Source organism: Monodelphis domestica, chromosome 2 (assembly GCF_027887165.1).
Source record: "Monodelphis domestica isolate mMonDom1 chromosome 2, mMonDom1.pri, whole genome shotgun sequence".
Lineage (NCBI taxonomy): Eukaryota > Metazoa > Chordata > Mammalia > Didelphimorphia > Didelphidae > Monodelphis > Monodelphis domestica.
In genome coordinates, this window is record NC_077228.1 from 511,108,070 (window position 1) to 511,123,071 (window position 15,002).

At 49.7% G+C, this 15,002-nt stretch overlaps 1 protein-coding gene across 1 annotated transcript in view; it reads left to right on the plus strand.

Annotated features, from left to right (window-relative positions):
- The window catches only part of SERPINF1 (serpin family F member 1), a 37,303-nt gene extending 23,936 nt beyond the window's left edge, over positions 1-13,367 (plus strand). The window contains exons 3-8 of the mRNA XM_007485756.3: positions 341-545; positions 1,853-2,008; positions 2,514-2,717; positions 7,473-7,615; positions 11,783-11,993; positions 13,032-13,367. Of these exons, the coding sequence (XP_007485818.3) occupies positions 341-545; positions 1,853-2,008; positions 2,514-2,717; positions 7,473-7,615; positions 11,783-11,993; positions 13,032-13,291 (1,179 nt within the window). The 3' untranslated portion in view covers positions 13,292-13,367. The remainder of the gene's footprint in view (positions 1-340; positions 546-1,852; positions 2,009-2,513; positions 2,718-7,472; positions 7,616-11,782; positions 11,994-13,031) is intronic.
- Positions 13,368-15,002: the final 1,635 nt, after the last annotated feature.

Here is a 15,002-nt window from a genome sequence, read left to right on the forward strand (position 1 = left end):
TTCAAGGGAAGCGTTGGTTTAATTTTCTTTCTTGCACCCTCAGGGCCTAGCATGATGCCTGGCATGGCTGGCACTTAATAAATTCTGGCTGATTAATTGCTCATAAGCCGGCTCCTGGGTGGCCTCTCCTCATCCATGAGCTGGTGGGCATTTAGGGAACTCCTTTTAAGTTTAGGTTAAGTTGGCTATAATTAAAAAGTTAAAATCTGCAGCCAAGAAAATAGAAGCTCCCCCACCTAAAGGACCTGGGTCCACCCGGGCCCCCCAAACCAAGGGGAAATGGTTTGGGACGGGCAGGGATCGGGGATCTCTGTTTGATTCACTCTTGGGCTCTTTCTAGGAACCCCTGCCAGGGCCAGACACCACTGGGGCCACAGCAGTAGAGGAGGAGGACCCCTTTTTCAAAGTCCCGGTGAACAAGTTGGCAGCGGCTGTCTCCAACTTCGGCTACGACCTCTATCGCCAGAAATCTAGTGAGAGCCCCACCACCAACGTGCTTCTGTCTCCGCTGAGCGTGGCCACAGCTCTGTCTGCTCTCTCCCTGGGTGAGCTCTCAGACAACCAATTCACCTGGGGCTCGGGAACGGGTTTGATCGATCTTTTCGATAGAATCCATTTCCTTTTACTTTGTTCATTTAAAATTATTCTTCTGAGCAGGGGTCCATAGGCTTCGCCAGAACTCCGAAAGGGTCCAACACCCCGAAAAGGTGGAGAAGTCCTGGTCTAGGTCTTGTTCCCTTTGAGTCCAAGCGCAGAAAGGGACCTCCAAACAGCCATGGGATTGAAAAGGGGGGCAGAGGAGTAGAGTGAATCGAGCCCTGGATTTGGAGTCAGAGGTCCCGAGTTCAAATCCCTGCTCTGATCCACCTGGATGACCATGGGAAGTCCCTCCGTCTCTCTGAGTGTTTCTCTTCTGTAACATTTGAGGGTGGGATTAGATGGAGTCTGAAGTCCCTCCGTTCCAGGGTTAAATCTAGGCTCTAGCCCTCCGCTCTCCCACAGGCGAATGTTTCAGCTAGAATTTGGCCAGACAATGCCTGGAGAGGCCCCAGTTTCAGGACGGCGAGGTAGTAAGGTGTCTGGACCAAGGCCTGGGTTGTATCTCTGTGTAGGGGGAAGGCTGTGCTAGTACAAGGATCTCATGGGTAAAGGGGACGTTATCATCGGCCTCTAAGTGTTGACGGAGGGCTATCTTGATTGTCCTGGTGACTTACCCCTCTTTCCCTAGATCCCCTTACTTGTGCCTCCACATCCAGGGGCAACAGCTATTTCTTTTCTCCTTCCCTTCCATCTTAGAATCAATACTGTGTATTGGCTCCAAGGCAGAAGAGGGGTAAGGGCTAGGCCATGGGGGTCAAGTGACTTGCCCAGGGTCTCACAGCTGGGAAGTGTCCACTTCGCTGTCCCAATTCATTTTCTCATTTGAAAGTCTTTAGAAATGGGTAGCCCATGCCTTTGCTTAATCACTTATGCTTCATCTTACTGGAAGTTTAAGAAAAGTCTTCTTTATGTCCCAACAAGAGTCTTTCCTCGTGTGATATAAATCTATTTTGATCCTTCCGACGTGGAGAATAATTGCTCGGTTCGGGTTCGGGTTAGGGTTAAGGTCCCCTTCTTACAGCCTTCTTTTCCTTTCATTCACTGAATGTAACGTGGAAAGAACGGTTTTGGAGTAAGAAGCCTTGGGTTAGAATCTTGGCTGTGTTTTAGATCCATGCTCTCCTGGATAAGTCACTTGACCTCACTGGGTCTCCGTTTCCTCCCCCATCACACGAGGGGGCTGGAAGTGGTGCCCTCCCTGTCAAGTTCCTTCTCGATTTAAGTTTGTGTTCCTGTGATGATCACACGGCAGGTGCTGACCCAAAGACACAATCCACCATTCACCGTGCCCTCTACTATGACCTGATCACCAATCAAGACATTCACAGCACCTACAAAGAACTCCTGGCCACCGTCACCGCTGCTCAGAAGAACCTGAAGAGCGCCTCTCGCATTGTCTTAGAAAAAAGTAAGTCTGGGGCCCCCCTGGCTCTTTTATGGGTCCTGCCTAATTGCCTAACCCATACCATTCTTCTGTCTTAGATTTAATTCTAAAGGGGAAGCTAGGTAGCTCAAGGGATTGAAAGCCAGATCTGGAGATGGGAGGTCTTGGGTTCAAATTTGACTTCTGATACTTCTTACCTGTATGACCTTGGGTAAGTCACTTATCCCTAATTGCCTAGCCCTTACCATTCTTGTGTCTTAGATTTAATTCTAAAGGGGAAGCTAGAGGCTCAGTGGATTGAGAGCCAGGTCCATCGACAGGAGGTTCTGGGTTCAAAAAGGCTGGAGACACTTCTTAGCTGTGTGACCCTGGGCAAGTCACTTAATCTCCATTGTCCAGCCCTTACCATTCTTCTACCTTGGAACCAATGCCCAGTATTGATTCTAGGGCTGAAGGTAAAGGTTTAAAAAAAAAAGGAAGAAGAAGATGAGGTTGAAAAAGTGCCACTAACGATCTCTTTGCTCCCCAGAGCTGCGGATAAAAGCTGCGTTCATCACGCCACTGGATAAGTCTTACGGGATGAGGCCCAGGATTCTGACGGGCAACTCACGCACGGATCTCCAGGAAATGAACAACTGGATCCAGGGGCAGATGAAAGGGAAGATCCTCCAGTCCTCCAGAGCTCTGCCCAGCGACGTCAGCATCCTCCTCTTCTCTGTGGCTCACTTCAAAGGTGAGAAGCCCTCCATGGGCGCTTTCCAAGGGGCAGAAGCCTGAAGGGACCACAAACGCCATCTAGTCCATCTCTCTTCTTTCCCAGACGAGGGAAACTGAGCCCAAAGCAGGTCATTTTCAGCTTAATCAAGGTGTAGTTTTATTGTGGAAGGCTGTAAGGGAGACTATCCAGCGTGGTGAAGATGGTTAAAGAGATGCTTCTCCCTAAACTGTGCAAGGATTTTGGTATTCTTTGAATACCAATATTTAAACTGAATACCAATAATATTTAAGATATTCTGGGGCCAACTGCAGGACTCAGTGGATAGAGCACCAGGTCCTGGGTTCAAATCTCACCTCAGACACTTCCTAGCTGTGTGCCTCTGGGCAAGTCACTTAACCCCCATTGCCTAGCCCTTAATGCTCTTCTGTCTTAGAGCTGATAACTAAGAGTTAAAAAAAATGAGCTGGAGAAGGAAATGGCAAACCACTCAATGTCTCAGCTTTGTGACCCTGGGCAAGTCACTCATCTGTCAAATGAGCTGGAGAAAGAAAATGGCAAAATACTCCACTATCTTCTTTAAGAAAACCCAAAAAGGGGTCACCAAGAGTCAGACATAACTGAAAACAACAGAACAACAACACATTCAGAATGGAATCTCTGGGGCACAACATCTATTGGAAATTTTTTAGAATAATAAAGAGAAAAGGAAAATATGAATAATTATATAGTAAGTTCCATAAGCAAAGCAAATGTTTCTATTTGTTCTCCCTAGAGACAAGAAGTTTTCCTGTGGGAAAAGCCTTTCTTAAAATCCTTTAGAAAAGTTGTATTTAAATTTTACCCATAACCCTTTGCAGTAAAGCCAAGCTTCTAGAAGCATAACAGCAAAAGATCAGGTCTAGAATCAGGTTGTCCTGCAGGAAGGTCAAAGAGTCAGGAAAGCTGATTGTTAAACATTCAGAGTGATTATTTACACTTCAGAAATCAACAAACACTATAAATCAGGGCCTGGTATATTGATTTTCTGATTGTCTAGACTTATAATGCAGGTTAAATTTAAAAGTATATTGTGAATATACTGCCTCCTGCCCCCATCCCCATCCCGCCAAAAGCTGGTTGTTAAACATTCATCAACATCCTACTGCCTAGACTTCTGATTCCACATCAGAGTTCGATCACCCAAAGTAGCAAAATCAGGATTCAAACCCAGGTCCTGACTCTACATCTAGCATTTTCTTTCCATCACTTTATAGGCTCCCTCTCCTTGGTATATGTCTTAGCTGTACTACTTACCCTAGGTAGGACACCTCAGTTTCCTCATCTAAAAAATGGGAATAATAATACCTGCATGACTTATCCCATTGGATGTGGAGGGTAGAGCTGAGCCAACACCAAGAAGCCCAAATTGTAGGAGAAATAGGAAAACTTCCCAACATGGGCAAGGGAGAAATTCTTTTCATTTACTCCAGAAGCGTTTATCAAGTGTGTGAGGAATTATACCAGGACTGGAGAATCAGGAACAAAAAAATGATGTAGCTCCTGCCCTCAAGGAGCTTACAGTCTGTCGGGAGAAACACGGGCACCTGGAAATATAAGAAATATGGGCAAAGCAGGATGGTTTGGGGGGAGGCACGAGCCATTGGAGGAATCAGGAAAGATCTCCCAAAGCAGGAGGCAAGACTAGACACCCGAAAGAATTTGAGGATGCCGAGAGATGGGGGTGAGCCGAGAATCCACTTCAGGCCAGCCTGGGCAAAGGCCAGTAAGAGACAATGTTGAATAGAGGGAGGCAGCTGGGAAGGAACTTGTGACAAAGCATTTATGTGTGAAGTGCCTACTGGGTGTAAAGCACTGTGCTAAATATTAGTGAGACACAAAAGCAAAAGCTCCCTTCTTTAGGGGACTCACTGTTAGGCTGCCAGCTGCTCCAGAGGAGACACTGATTACTAGGAAAGAGTGGGCTGTGATTTCAGGTCCAGGGGATGAACTCTCTGCTGTCCATATAGTTCTGGGCAACTTAAGTCACAGAGAATTGTCTGGAGTGCCGAGGAATAAAGGGGCTTGGTCAGGGTTGCACAGCCAGGATGAGGCAGAGGCTGGACTTGAACTTGGGTCTTCCTGTGTGGGTCCCTCTTCCATTGGTGGTTCAGCTCTCTATTCATTTTGCTAAGACAGGAGCTTAAGGGTCTTTAGGGCTGCCCCAGAAGCAGTCTTCTGCCTGACTTTCTCTTTTTCCTCCTCATTTTCCTCCTTCTCCCCACCTCTCTCCTCTCCCTCTTCCCCCACTTCTCTCTCCCTCTCCCCCCTCATCTTCCTCCCTCCTCTCCTCTCTTTCTACCTCTCTCCTTTCTCTTTCCCTCTCCCCCTTTCTCTCTTCCCTCCTCTTTCCTTCTTCTCCCACTTCCCTCACTCCTCTCTCCCTCTTCTTCACCTTCCTCCCTCCTCTTTCTACCTCTCTCCTTTCTCTTTCCCTCTCCCCCTTTCTCTCTCTTCCCTCCTCTTTCCTTCTTCTTCCTCTTCCCTCACTCCTCTCTCCCTCTTCTTCACCTTCCTCCCTCCTCTTCTCTTTCTACCTCTCTCCTTTCTCTTTCCCTCCCCTCCCACTTTTTCTTTTCCCTCCTCCCTTTCCTCCCTTTCCCTCTTCTCCCACTTCTCTCTCTCTCTCTCTCTCTCTCTCTCTCTCTCTCTCTCTCTCTCTCTCTCTCTCTCTCTCTCTCTCTCTCTCTCTCTCTCTCTCCCTTCCTTCCTCCCTCCTCTCTCCCTCTTTCCTTTTTCCCCTCTCCCCCTCTTTCTCTCCTCCTCTTTCCTCTCTCCCCTCCTCTTCCTCTGTCTCTTTCTAGCCCTCTCCCTCTCCTTTCTCTCCCTCCCTCTCTTTTCTATGTCTCTGTCCCCCCCAATATCCGTATATCTATGTATATCAGGGAGATGTTGCCAGCCTTCCTGCCAGCCAGTGGTAGTGGGCACAGGAAATGCCAAAGTTGCCCTAGACGGTCTGAAAGCTTGGGTCGGGTTTTTTCTGGGGGGCGAGTCACCCGGGCCCAGCCCTTGATGTGGGCCAGGATGGCAGGTGGCTGGCGAGGATTCTGGGTGTTCTGTGCCAGGGAGGAGCAGGGCTTGTTCTTGGAGGCTCTAAGAAGCAGCTGGATGGCGCCCTTGCTTCAAGCACTGACTGTGAGGAATGCATATTAGTTCCAGATTCCAAGCAGTGAGTGGGAGATGCAGGATTAGCATTTCAAAGCATCCTGAAATTGGTCCTGAGGTTCTCCTCCCGGCATTCCTAGTCACTGGTTATTTGACTGAGGGCTAGAAGACACTTCCTTCTGGCTTGCCAGGCTCTCCTTGTGCCTCCCCTCCTCGATTTCCCCATCGCGTTGGCCCCTTGCCAACTTTGACTGTGAGATGCTGGAGGGCAAGGACCACCTTTGCCTCACTGTGTGTCCTTGTGTTTAATGTAGTGCCTGGCACCTAGTAGGTGCTTAACAAATATTCATTGACTGACGGACTCCCCCTCTGTGGGCTTCAGTAATAGAGTCCATTTGAGCAACCAGCATTTGGTTTATTGGTGTTTGTTTCTGTCATGTCTGACTTTGGGATCCCATTTGGGGATTTCTTGGCAGAGATATTGGAGTGTTTGGCCATTTCCTTCTCCAGCTCTTCTGACAGATGAGGACATGGAGGCAAGCGGGGTGGAAATGACTGCCCAGGATTATATAGCTAGAAAGTGTCTCGGGTCACATTTGAACCCAGGACCCCAACACTAAGCTTGGCTCAAACCACTGAGCCACCTTGCTGCCCCCTCGCACCCCCCTTTTTGACCGTCAAGAAATCTGAAGCCCAGAGAGAATGACTTGTCTAAGTAAGCATCCGTGGTGGATTTCAGGCCCTGGACTTCTGGTCCAGGGGTCCATCCACCACCCTACTTGGATGAGGGGGTGGCGTCCAAGTCCCTTCAGTTCTACATGCTCATGTCTGTAGACTAATTTTATAAGAGTTCTCCATCCTCTCCCACCCTCCAAAAAGGGGGAAACCAAAGTGTTTCTTGCCTACGTCCTCTCCTCTCAGACTATATATTAGAGGAAAGGCAAGGTGGTACAGGGGGACCATTGACTTCTGGGGTCCCGGGATCGCTTCCTCTTTCTGACACTTTCAACTCGTCCTGTTATGGACAAACCACTTAATCTCTTCCAGCCAATATTCCCTCATCCAGAAAATGAAGGAACAGGGGATCCCTGGGTGGCTCAGTGGATGGAGAGCCAGGCCCAGAGAGAGGAGGTCCTGGGTTCAAATCTGACCTCAGGCACTTCCCAGCTGGGTGACCCTGGGCAAGTCACTTATCCCTCATTGTCTAGCCCTTACTGCTCTTCTGCCTTGGAGCCAATACAACCACCATAAGGCATCTTCGGAGTGAGGGCTTAAAAAAAGATAATTTAAGAATCGAATTCGACAATCTCTCCAGTTTAGCTCTTATTTCTATAAAAATGTTAAATTAGCTTCTTTATTTCTAATGCTACTTAAAAAAAAAGGGTTTCTAATGTCCTATCAGAGCTGCTTTGGCCCCCACACCCAGGGCTGCACAGTATATCAAGGATTCTGTTTACTATTTTTTTTGCTGAATTTTTCTTTTTTTCTTTTTTGTTGAATTTTTCTTTTTTTGCTGAAGTTTTCTTTAATGGAACAATTTCGGAGCACCTTGTTTTCTTGAGGCTGAGGACGAGGCTTTAGTTAGTCTGACACCCTGCTGAAAGCCCCCCGTTCGATGTCTCTTTCCAGGGCAGTGGCTGACAAAGTTTGACTCCAAAAAGACTTCCCTTCAGGACTTCCACTTGGACGAAGACAGGACCATCAGGGTCCCCATGATGTCTGACCCCAGGGCGATCCTCCGCTACGGCCTAGACTCTGACCTCAACTGCAAGGTCTGTCTGGGGGGGAGGTTGGCTCGGGTTGGGGAAGGCAGAGAGAGACCACTCGGGTGCCTGGAGGTTGACGTCCTCCTGGGTGCCGGGAGCCTGTCGATTCCACGACCTTCTCCCCTCCTGCAAGGAAAATGACCGTTTCCCATCCGCAGGGGCAGCCCCGCTTCTCCACGGCTTCCTTGCAGGCCTCTGCCTTTGGGGGTCCTCTCCAGCACCCCACGGGGCAAACAGGATTCCTCCAGAGGACTTAGAGCTCTGAGTTCTAGCTGCTCAGTCGGACCTTCGTTCCTCCCCTCTTTGGAACCTCTTCGCAAACCCGCCTCTCCCAGGCCAGCCAGCTGGATGTGTCAGGAGCTCTGTGTGCCTCTGATGGTCCTTATTCATCCTTTATCAATAGATCACAAGTTCACTGAAAGCAGGGCATCATTTCACTCGGGTAACATGAGCTCCTCCGCACTGGTCTTGCTTTTAGCATTATGGGTTTGTGGAGTTTAATCTCATTAATGCAATAGTGGAGGGAGAGCAGCTGGGTGGCTCAGTGGATAGTCAGGCCTCCAGAAAGGAGGTCCTGGGTTCAAATCTGGCCTCAGACACTTCCCAGCTGGGTGACCCTGGGCAAGTCACTTGACCTCCATGGCCTAACCCTTACTGCTCTTCTACCTTGGAGCCAATACCCAGTATTGATTCCAAGATGGAAGGTAAGGGTTAAAAAAAAGTGCCATAAAGAAACATCCCATTGCACCTTCCTACCCGTTAGGCCATGGCTATCAGAGCCTTTCTCTAAATTTTTTTCATTGAAATGAAGTTCTTGGTGGCAGCTGGGTGGCTTCGTGGTTTGAGAGCTAGATTTAGAAGGGGGAGGGTTTCAAATCTGGCCTCAGATACTTCCCAGCTGGGTGACCCTGGACAAGTCACTTCACTCCCATTGCCCAGCCCTTAGCACTCTTCTGCCTTGGAGCCACTACACAGGATTGATGCTAAGGTGGAAGGTGAGGCTTAAAAAATAGCTAATGGAGAGGGGCTGCCAGGTATGAATGGAGAGAGTGCCGGACTGGAGATGGGAAGTCCTGGGCTCTTCTTGGCTATGTGACCCTGGGCAAGTCACTCCACCCCAACTGCCTTGGTCCTTGCTGTTCCTTTGCCTTAGAGTTGCTATTAAGACCGCAAGGGTTAAGAGAAAGTTAGAGGAGGGTCTGGCTTATCTCCCCCTAGAAACGGCCACTTCCTGGTACTTACAGTAGCCTCAATGGCCCACCAAGGGTTTGGGAGGAGAATTTTGGCTCACAGAAGGTAACTTCCGGGTCTCCCCTCCAAACACGGATCCCCAGAAATCCCTCCACTTTGTGGGTCAAAGCTCAGGAGCCCCGGAAGTGCTTTCATAGACTGGGCAACAGAGGACACATTCACTGAAAGCAAAAGATGTTCAACAGAATCTGACCAGGCACAGGGATGGCCCCGGGGCTTGTGTGAAGGGGCCAAAGCCGGGGGACTTAGCAGTGCCTTCAAGGGAGTCAACGCGCACTTATTAAGTGCCAACTGCATGCCAGGCTCTGTCTAGGCTACGAGGCTCTGCCTGCCCTTAAGGGAGGCCACACGGGAGATGGAGATTCAGGCCAAGGGAAGCACTGGCCTTGGAGCGGAACCTGGAAGGGCATCGAGGATCCTCGAGGCAGGGGGGAGGAGAGAATGGCAGGCTGGGGGCCAGCCCGGCAGGAGCACGTGGGGAGAGGGCAAGCCGAGCTTTGATGGAACGAGCGCGGATGATGGGGAGCATCCTGGAAAGGCCATAGGTGGGACCCTGAAGCCTGCTGGTGGGGGTGGGGGTGGGGGGACGGATGTGGAATCCAATCCAGCCACATCTGACTGTTGTCTCAGTGGAGGATTCCTTTCCAGGTGCCGCGGTTTCAGCTTAGGCTAAGGAAGCAGTTGGCTGTTTCATCTCTTGTTGCCCCAGTAACAAACAAGACTTGTCTGTGGCACTGGCAGGGAAAACATGCAGGGGTCCGAGCAGAAGGAATCACAGGCTCAGAGTTAAATCACAGATTTTAGAGCTGGAGAGAGCTGGGGGTCAGAGTCCTGCTTCCTCTTACAAAAGGGGAAACCGAAGCTCAGAGGGGATCCGTTCCAAGGCCTCGTAGCAGTAGAAGCAAACCGGAGGCCTCTGGCTCGACATCGGAATCCGTCCCTCCATTGATCATCTCCAATTTATCCTATGTTTTGTTGGTACATAGTGTTTGTACGTCATCTCCCCATTACCTTTTTTATTTTTAAACTCTTATCTTGTCTTCTTAACATGGTGTCCTGGTTCCAAGGCAGAGGAGTGGTAAGAGCTGGGTGATGGATTGAGTGACTTGCCCAGGGTCACCCAGCTGGGAAGTGTCTGAGGTCACATTTGAACCCAGGACTCCCATCTCTGAGCCTGGCTTTCTTTTCTTTCTTTTAAAAAAAAATTAATTTATTTAGTCAATTTAGAACATTATTCCTTGGTTACAATAATCACATTATTTCCCTCCCTCCCCTCCACCCACCCTTCCCGCAGCCGATGGGCAATTTCATTGGGTATTACCTGTGTCCTTGATCAGAACCTATTTCCATGTTGTTGGTCTTTGTACTGGGATGTTCATTTAGAGTCTGCATCCCCAACCATATCCCCATCGACCCATGTGATCAAGCAGTTTTTTTTTTTTCCGGTGTTTCTACTCCTACAGTTTTTCCTCTGAATGTGGATAATGTTCTTTCTCATAGATCCCTCCAGGTTGTTCAGGATCAATTCATTACCACTAATGGAGGAGTCCATTACATTTGATTGTACTACAGTGTATCAGTCTCTGTGTACAATATTCTCCTGGTTGTGCTCCTCTCACTCTGCATCACTTCCGGGAGGTCGTTCCAGTTCCCATGGAATTCCTCCACTTTATTCCTTTTAGCACAATAGTATTCCATCCCCAACATATACCACAATTTGTTCAGCCATTCCCCAATTGAAGGGCATCCCCTCATTTTCCAATTTTTTGCCACCACAAAGAGCGCAGCTATGAATATTCTTGTACAAGTCTTTTTCCTTATTTTCTCTTTGGAGTACAAACCCAGCAGTGCTGTGGCTGGATCAAAGGGCAGGCAGTCTTTTATCGCCCTTTGGGCATAGTTCCAACTTTCCCTCCAGAATGGTTGGATCAATTCACAGCTCTACCAGCAATGAATTAGTGTCCCTACTTTGCCACATCCTCTTCAGCATTCATTACTTTCCTTTGCTGTCATATTGGCTGCTAGTTGTGAGGTGGCACCTCAGAGTTGTTTTGATTTGCATCTCTGATTATAAGAGGTTTAGAACAGTTTTTCATGTACTTATTAATGGTTTTGATTTCTTTAGCTGAAAGTTGCCTATTCATGTCCCTTGCCCGTTTATCTATTGGAGAATGGCTTGATTTTTTGTACAATTGGTTTAGTTCTTTATAAATTTGGGTAATTAGTCCTTTGTCAGAGGTTTTTGTTATGAAGATTATTTCCCAATTTGTTGCTTTCCTTCTAATTTTGGTTGCATTGGTGCTGTTTGTACAAAACCTTTTTGTTTGGCTGTAATCAAAATTTTTGATTTTACATTTTGTGATTTTTTCTAGCTCTTGCTTGGTTTTAAAGTCCTTTCCCAAAGATCTGACAAGTATACTATGCTGTGTTTGCCTAATTTGCTTATAATTTCCTTCTTTATATTCAAGTCATTCACCCATTCTGAGTTTATCTTGGTGTAGGGTGTGAGGTGTTGATCCAAACCTAATCTCTCCCACACTTTTCCCAGGAGTTTTTATCAAATAGTGGATTTTGGTCCCAAAAGCTGGGATGAGCCTGGCTTTCTATCCATTGAGCCACCTCATTACCCCTTGTCTTTTTTTTTATCCCTAGCACTTAACAGTGACTGGCCCACAGTCCCAGACATGAATAAATGTTGATTGACTGACTGTATCATGCCATCTCCCATGAGAAGAATGGACTTGGGGAATCATCAGGCTGACTCTGATGAGTGGTAGTGATAAAAGGGATGACCCCCCCTCCCCCAGTTCCAGAAGAAGTCATGGCAGCAGTGTGCATGTGTGTGTGTGCATGTGTGAGTGCCCACGTGCCCATGACTCCCGAAAGCTCTAACTGTGGAGTGCTTCCTCTTCACCCTCTCAGATCGCCCAGCTGCCCTTGAGCGGGAGCATGTCCATCATCTTCTTCCTGCCCATGAAAGTGACCCAGAACCTGACGCAGATCGAGGAGAGCCTCACCTCTGAGTTTGTCCATGACATCGACAGAGAGCTGAAGACCATCCAGGCCGTGCTGGCTGTGCCCAAGATCCAGCTGAGCTTTGATGGTGAAGTCACGGAGATGGTGAAGCAGCTGAGTAAGTGGGTCCTGGGGGCACAGCACAGATTTAGGACTTGGGGGACCTCCCACGTCCTTGAATTTTAGTCATTTTATTATCCTTCTGTCTTGGAATCAACACGAGGTCCTGGCTCTAAGGACAGAAGAGCAGCCAGGGATGGGGGTGAAGGGATGTGCCCGGGGTCATGCAGCCAGAAAGTGTGTAAGGCCCCCCGTGAACCCAGGACCTCCCCTCTCTAGCCACTGAGCGGCCCAGCTGCCCCTTGGATCTGCTTTTTAAGTCACTCCATCTTTCCTGGCCTGCTCTGTTTCCTTGTCTATGTGGAGGGAGTCATAAAAGCACCTGCCTCTCAGGGGGCTGCAAAGTGCAAATGAAAACTTTCCGAGTTCAAATCTGGCCTCAGATACTCACTAGCTGTGGGACCCTGGGCAGGTTGCTTCCCCTGCTTGCCTCAGTGTCCTCCTCTGTCAAATGAGCTGGAGAAGGAAGGGCCAACCATTCTAGGACCTTTGCTGAGAAAACCCCAAGTGGGGGCATGAAGAGAGGGCCAGGACTGAGCAAACAATTGAAACGAGGCAGAGAGATAAACTAGTTCTCACTAGCAGGACTAGCGCAAAGTATTATGGCGTGATTTGGGGCACACGCACCCCTCTCTGGGCCTGTGTGCTCTTTGTAAAGCGAAGGGTAGGCGAGGCGCCGCCTCACGTCCTTCCGAGTCTCTGAGCCTCCATCTTGAAGGCCCCTTGTGGGGACCACATTTGGAGGCTGAGGGTCTCGGGACCGCAGATCCTAGTTAGAAGGGCATTGGAGGGCCTTCACAAATGAGAGAGGGAGGCCGGGGGGAGGAGGGACTTGGCCCCCCGCTTCGACGTCCCCATTTCAGCCTCATGGTCGGTTGGGGGCTGCGGCGCTTTTTTCTTGCTCTCTGGGCTGAGCGGGCTGAGATTTCCTGGTCCTTAAGAGGAGGGTTGGCCTAGATGACCTCGAGGGCCCTCCGGGCCCCTCTGGGGCTCTGGGCACACGCGGGGTCTTCATGGCCGTCTCTCCTCTCTTCAGAACTCCAGTCTCTGTTCGACTCCCCGGACTTCAGCAAGATCACGGGCAAAGCCATCAAGATCACTCAGGTGGAACACAGGGCGGCCTTCGAGTGGAACGAGGACGGGGCAGGAACGACGCCCGGCCCGAGCGTCCAGCCCTCTCGCCTCGCCTTCCTTCTGGACTACCACCTCGACAAGCCCTTCATCTTTGTTCTCCGGGACACGGACACGGGGGCCCTGCTCTTCGTGGGCAAAGTCTTGGACCCCAGGGGCCCGTGAGTGACCGCGGCCCAGGGGCGCCCCGAGCACCCCGCGCTCGCTCTGCAATAAAGGTGGTCGAGTCAACCTCTGAAAATGGCCTGTTTTGCCTCTGTTGCGAGCCAGGCGGCAAACCTCCAGGGTCTGGGCTTCCACTGGAGCCGAGTAAGCCCTGGAGAAGTTGCCACTAGCCTGAATCGAACTGAAATGGGTGTTGGCCTCTCTGTCTCTTAAGGTCGGAGGTATCTGAAGGATGGTCAGGGAGAAGAGGGGTCAGGTGTGTCACGTTTGGCCCTCGGGGTAGAACCAGTAGCAAAGGCAGAGACTGCCAAAAGGCCAAATGGAGGTTCGGAGAGATGTCCAAAAGGAGAATGAGTGCCCTGAAAGGCGGTGGCTTGGTGGATAGGCCCAGAGACGGGAGGTCCTGGGTTCAAGTCTGACCTCAGACACCTCCCAGCTGGGTGACCCTGGGCAAGTCACTTCACCCCCATTGCCTAGCCCTGACCACTTTTTGCCTTGGAACTGATTCTTAGTATCGATTCTAAGACAGAAGGTGAGGTACGGTTATTAAATAACAAAAGCTGGTGGCTTTCCCTAATCCAATCCAACAAACCTTTATTAAGTGCCTGCTCTGTGGAAGGCATTGAGGAGATGAAGGGTGAAAAACTGCCCCCCCCCCCTTCTTTACTGGGGAACCTTTAATCAAAGGCCGAGTGACGGCAGATGACGGGAATGATGGAGGCAGTGAGGGGAAGGGCTTGTTATATAGGAATTCCTTTTAAGCTGGAGAGGACTAGAGTGCTGCTGAGGTCCCTTCTTTTGTCAAACCCTTACCTTCTGTCTTGGAGTCAATAGTGTCTTGGTTCCAAGGCAGAAGAGTGGTAAGGGCTAGGCAATGGGGGTCAAGTGACTTGCCCAGGGTCACACAGCTGGGAAGTGTCTGAGGCCAGATCTGAACCCAGGACCTCCCATCTTTGGTCCTGGCTCTCAATCCACTGAGCTGCCCAACGGACCCCTCAAAATACTTTCTGGACACTTTTCCTTATGGGAGCTTTCCAGCTACCCCACAAGCCAGGACCCTTTTCACAGATGGGACAACTGATGATTGGAGAGCTCATCTGCCCAGGCCCAACTTCACAGGTAATAAGTGTCTGAGGCAGGATTGGAATCCAGTACTTCCTCACTTCACATTTAGCCTACTCTGCCCCATTCTTCTCCTCATGGCTACTAAGGGGCAGAGCTGGGCCTCCCATGTGGTTTCCTGAATCTGAGTCCGGGGTTCATTTTATCCTAGCAGACCCAGAACCCCAGCTGAACAGTAGCCCTGGGGCCCCATGACACAACTTCTGTATTCCTCGGCTCCAGAGCAGGACAATCCCTTCCTTCCCACGAGCTGAAGAAAGCTCCAGTCTTCATGGAGGAGGAGGAAGTGGACCCTCCACTGGGGAGTTGGATTGGATTACTTAAGGAGATCAAAGACAAATGGAATGAATGGGGATGTTACAGACATTGTGAGGTCGGAAGAAGCAGGATTGGGGGAAGGAAGGGATGTGACTTTAAGCCAACCTATGAAAACCGGGGAGCAGAGCCAGACAGGAAGAGGGAAGATTTGTGTCCCTGAAAGAATCCTTTACTTACAGAAAGAGGGTCCCAAGAGTCTCTTCAGTGAAAAACTCGTTAAAAGCACATGTAAGAGAGCAGGCCGTTTCTGAACAGCCTTTGGGGAGCACCT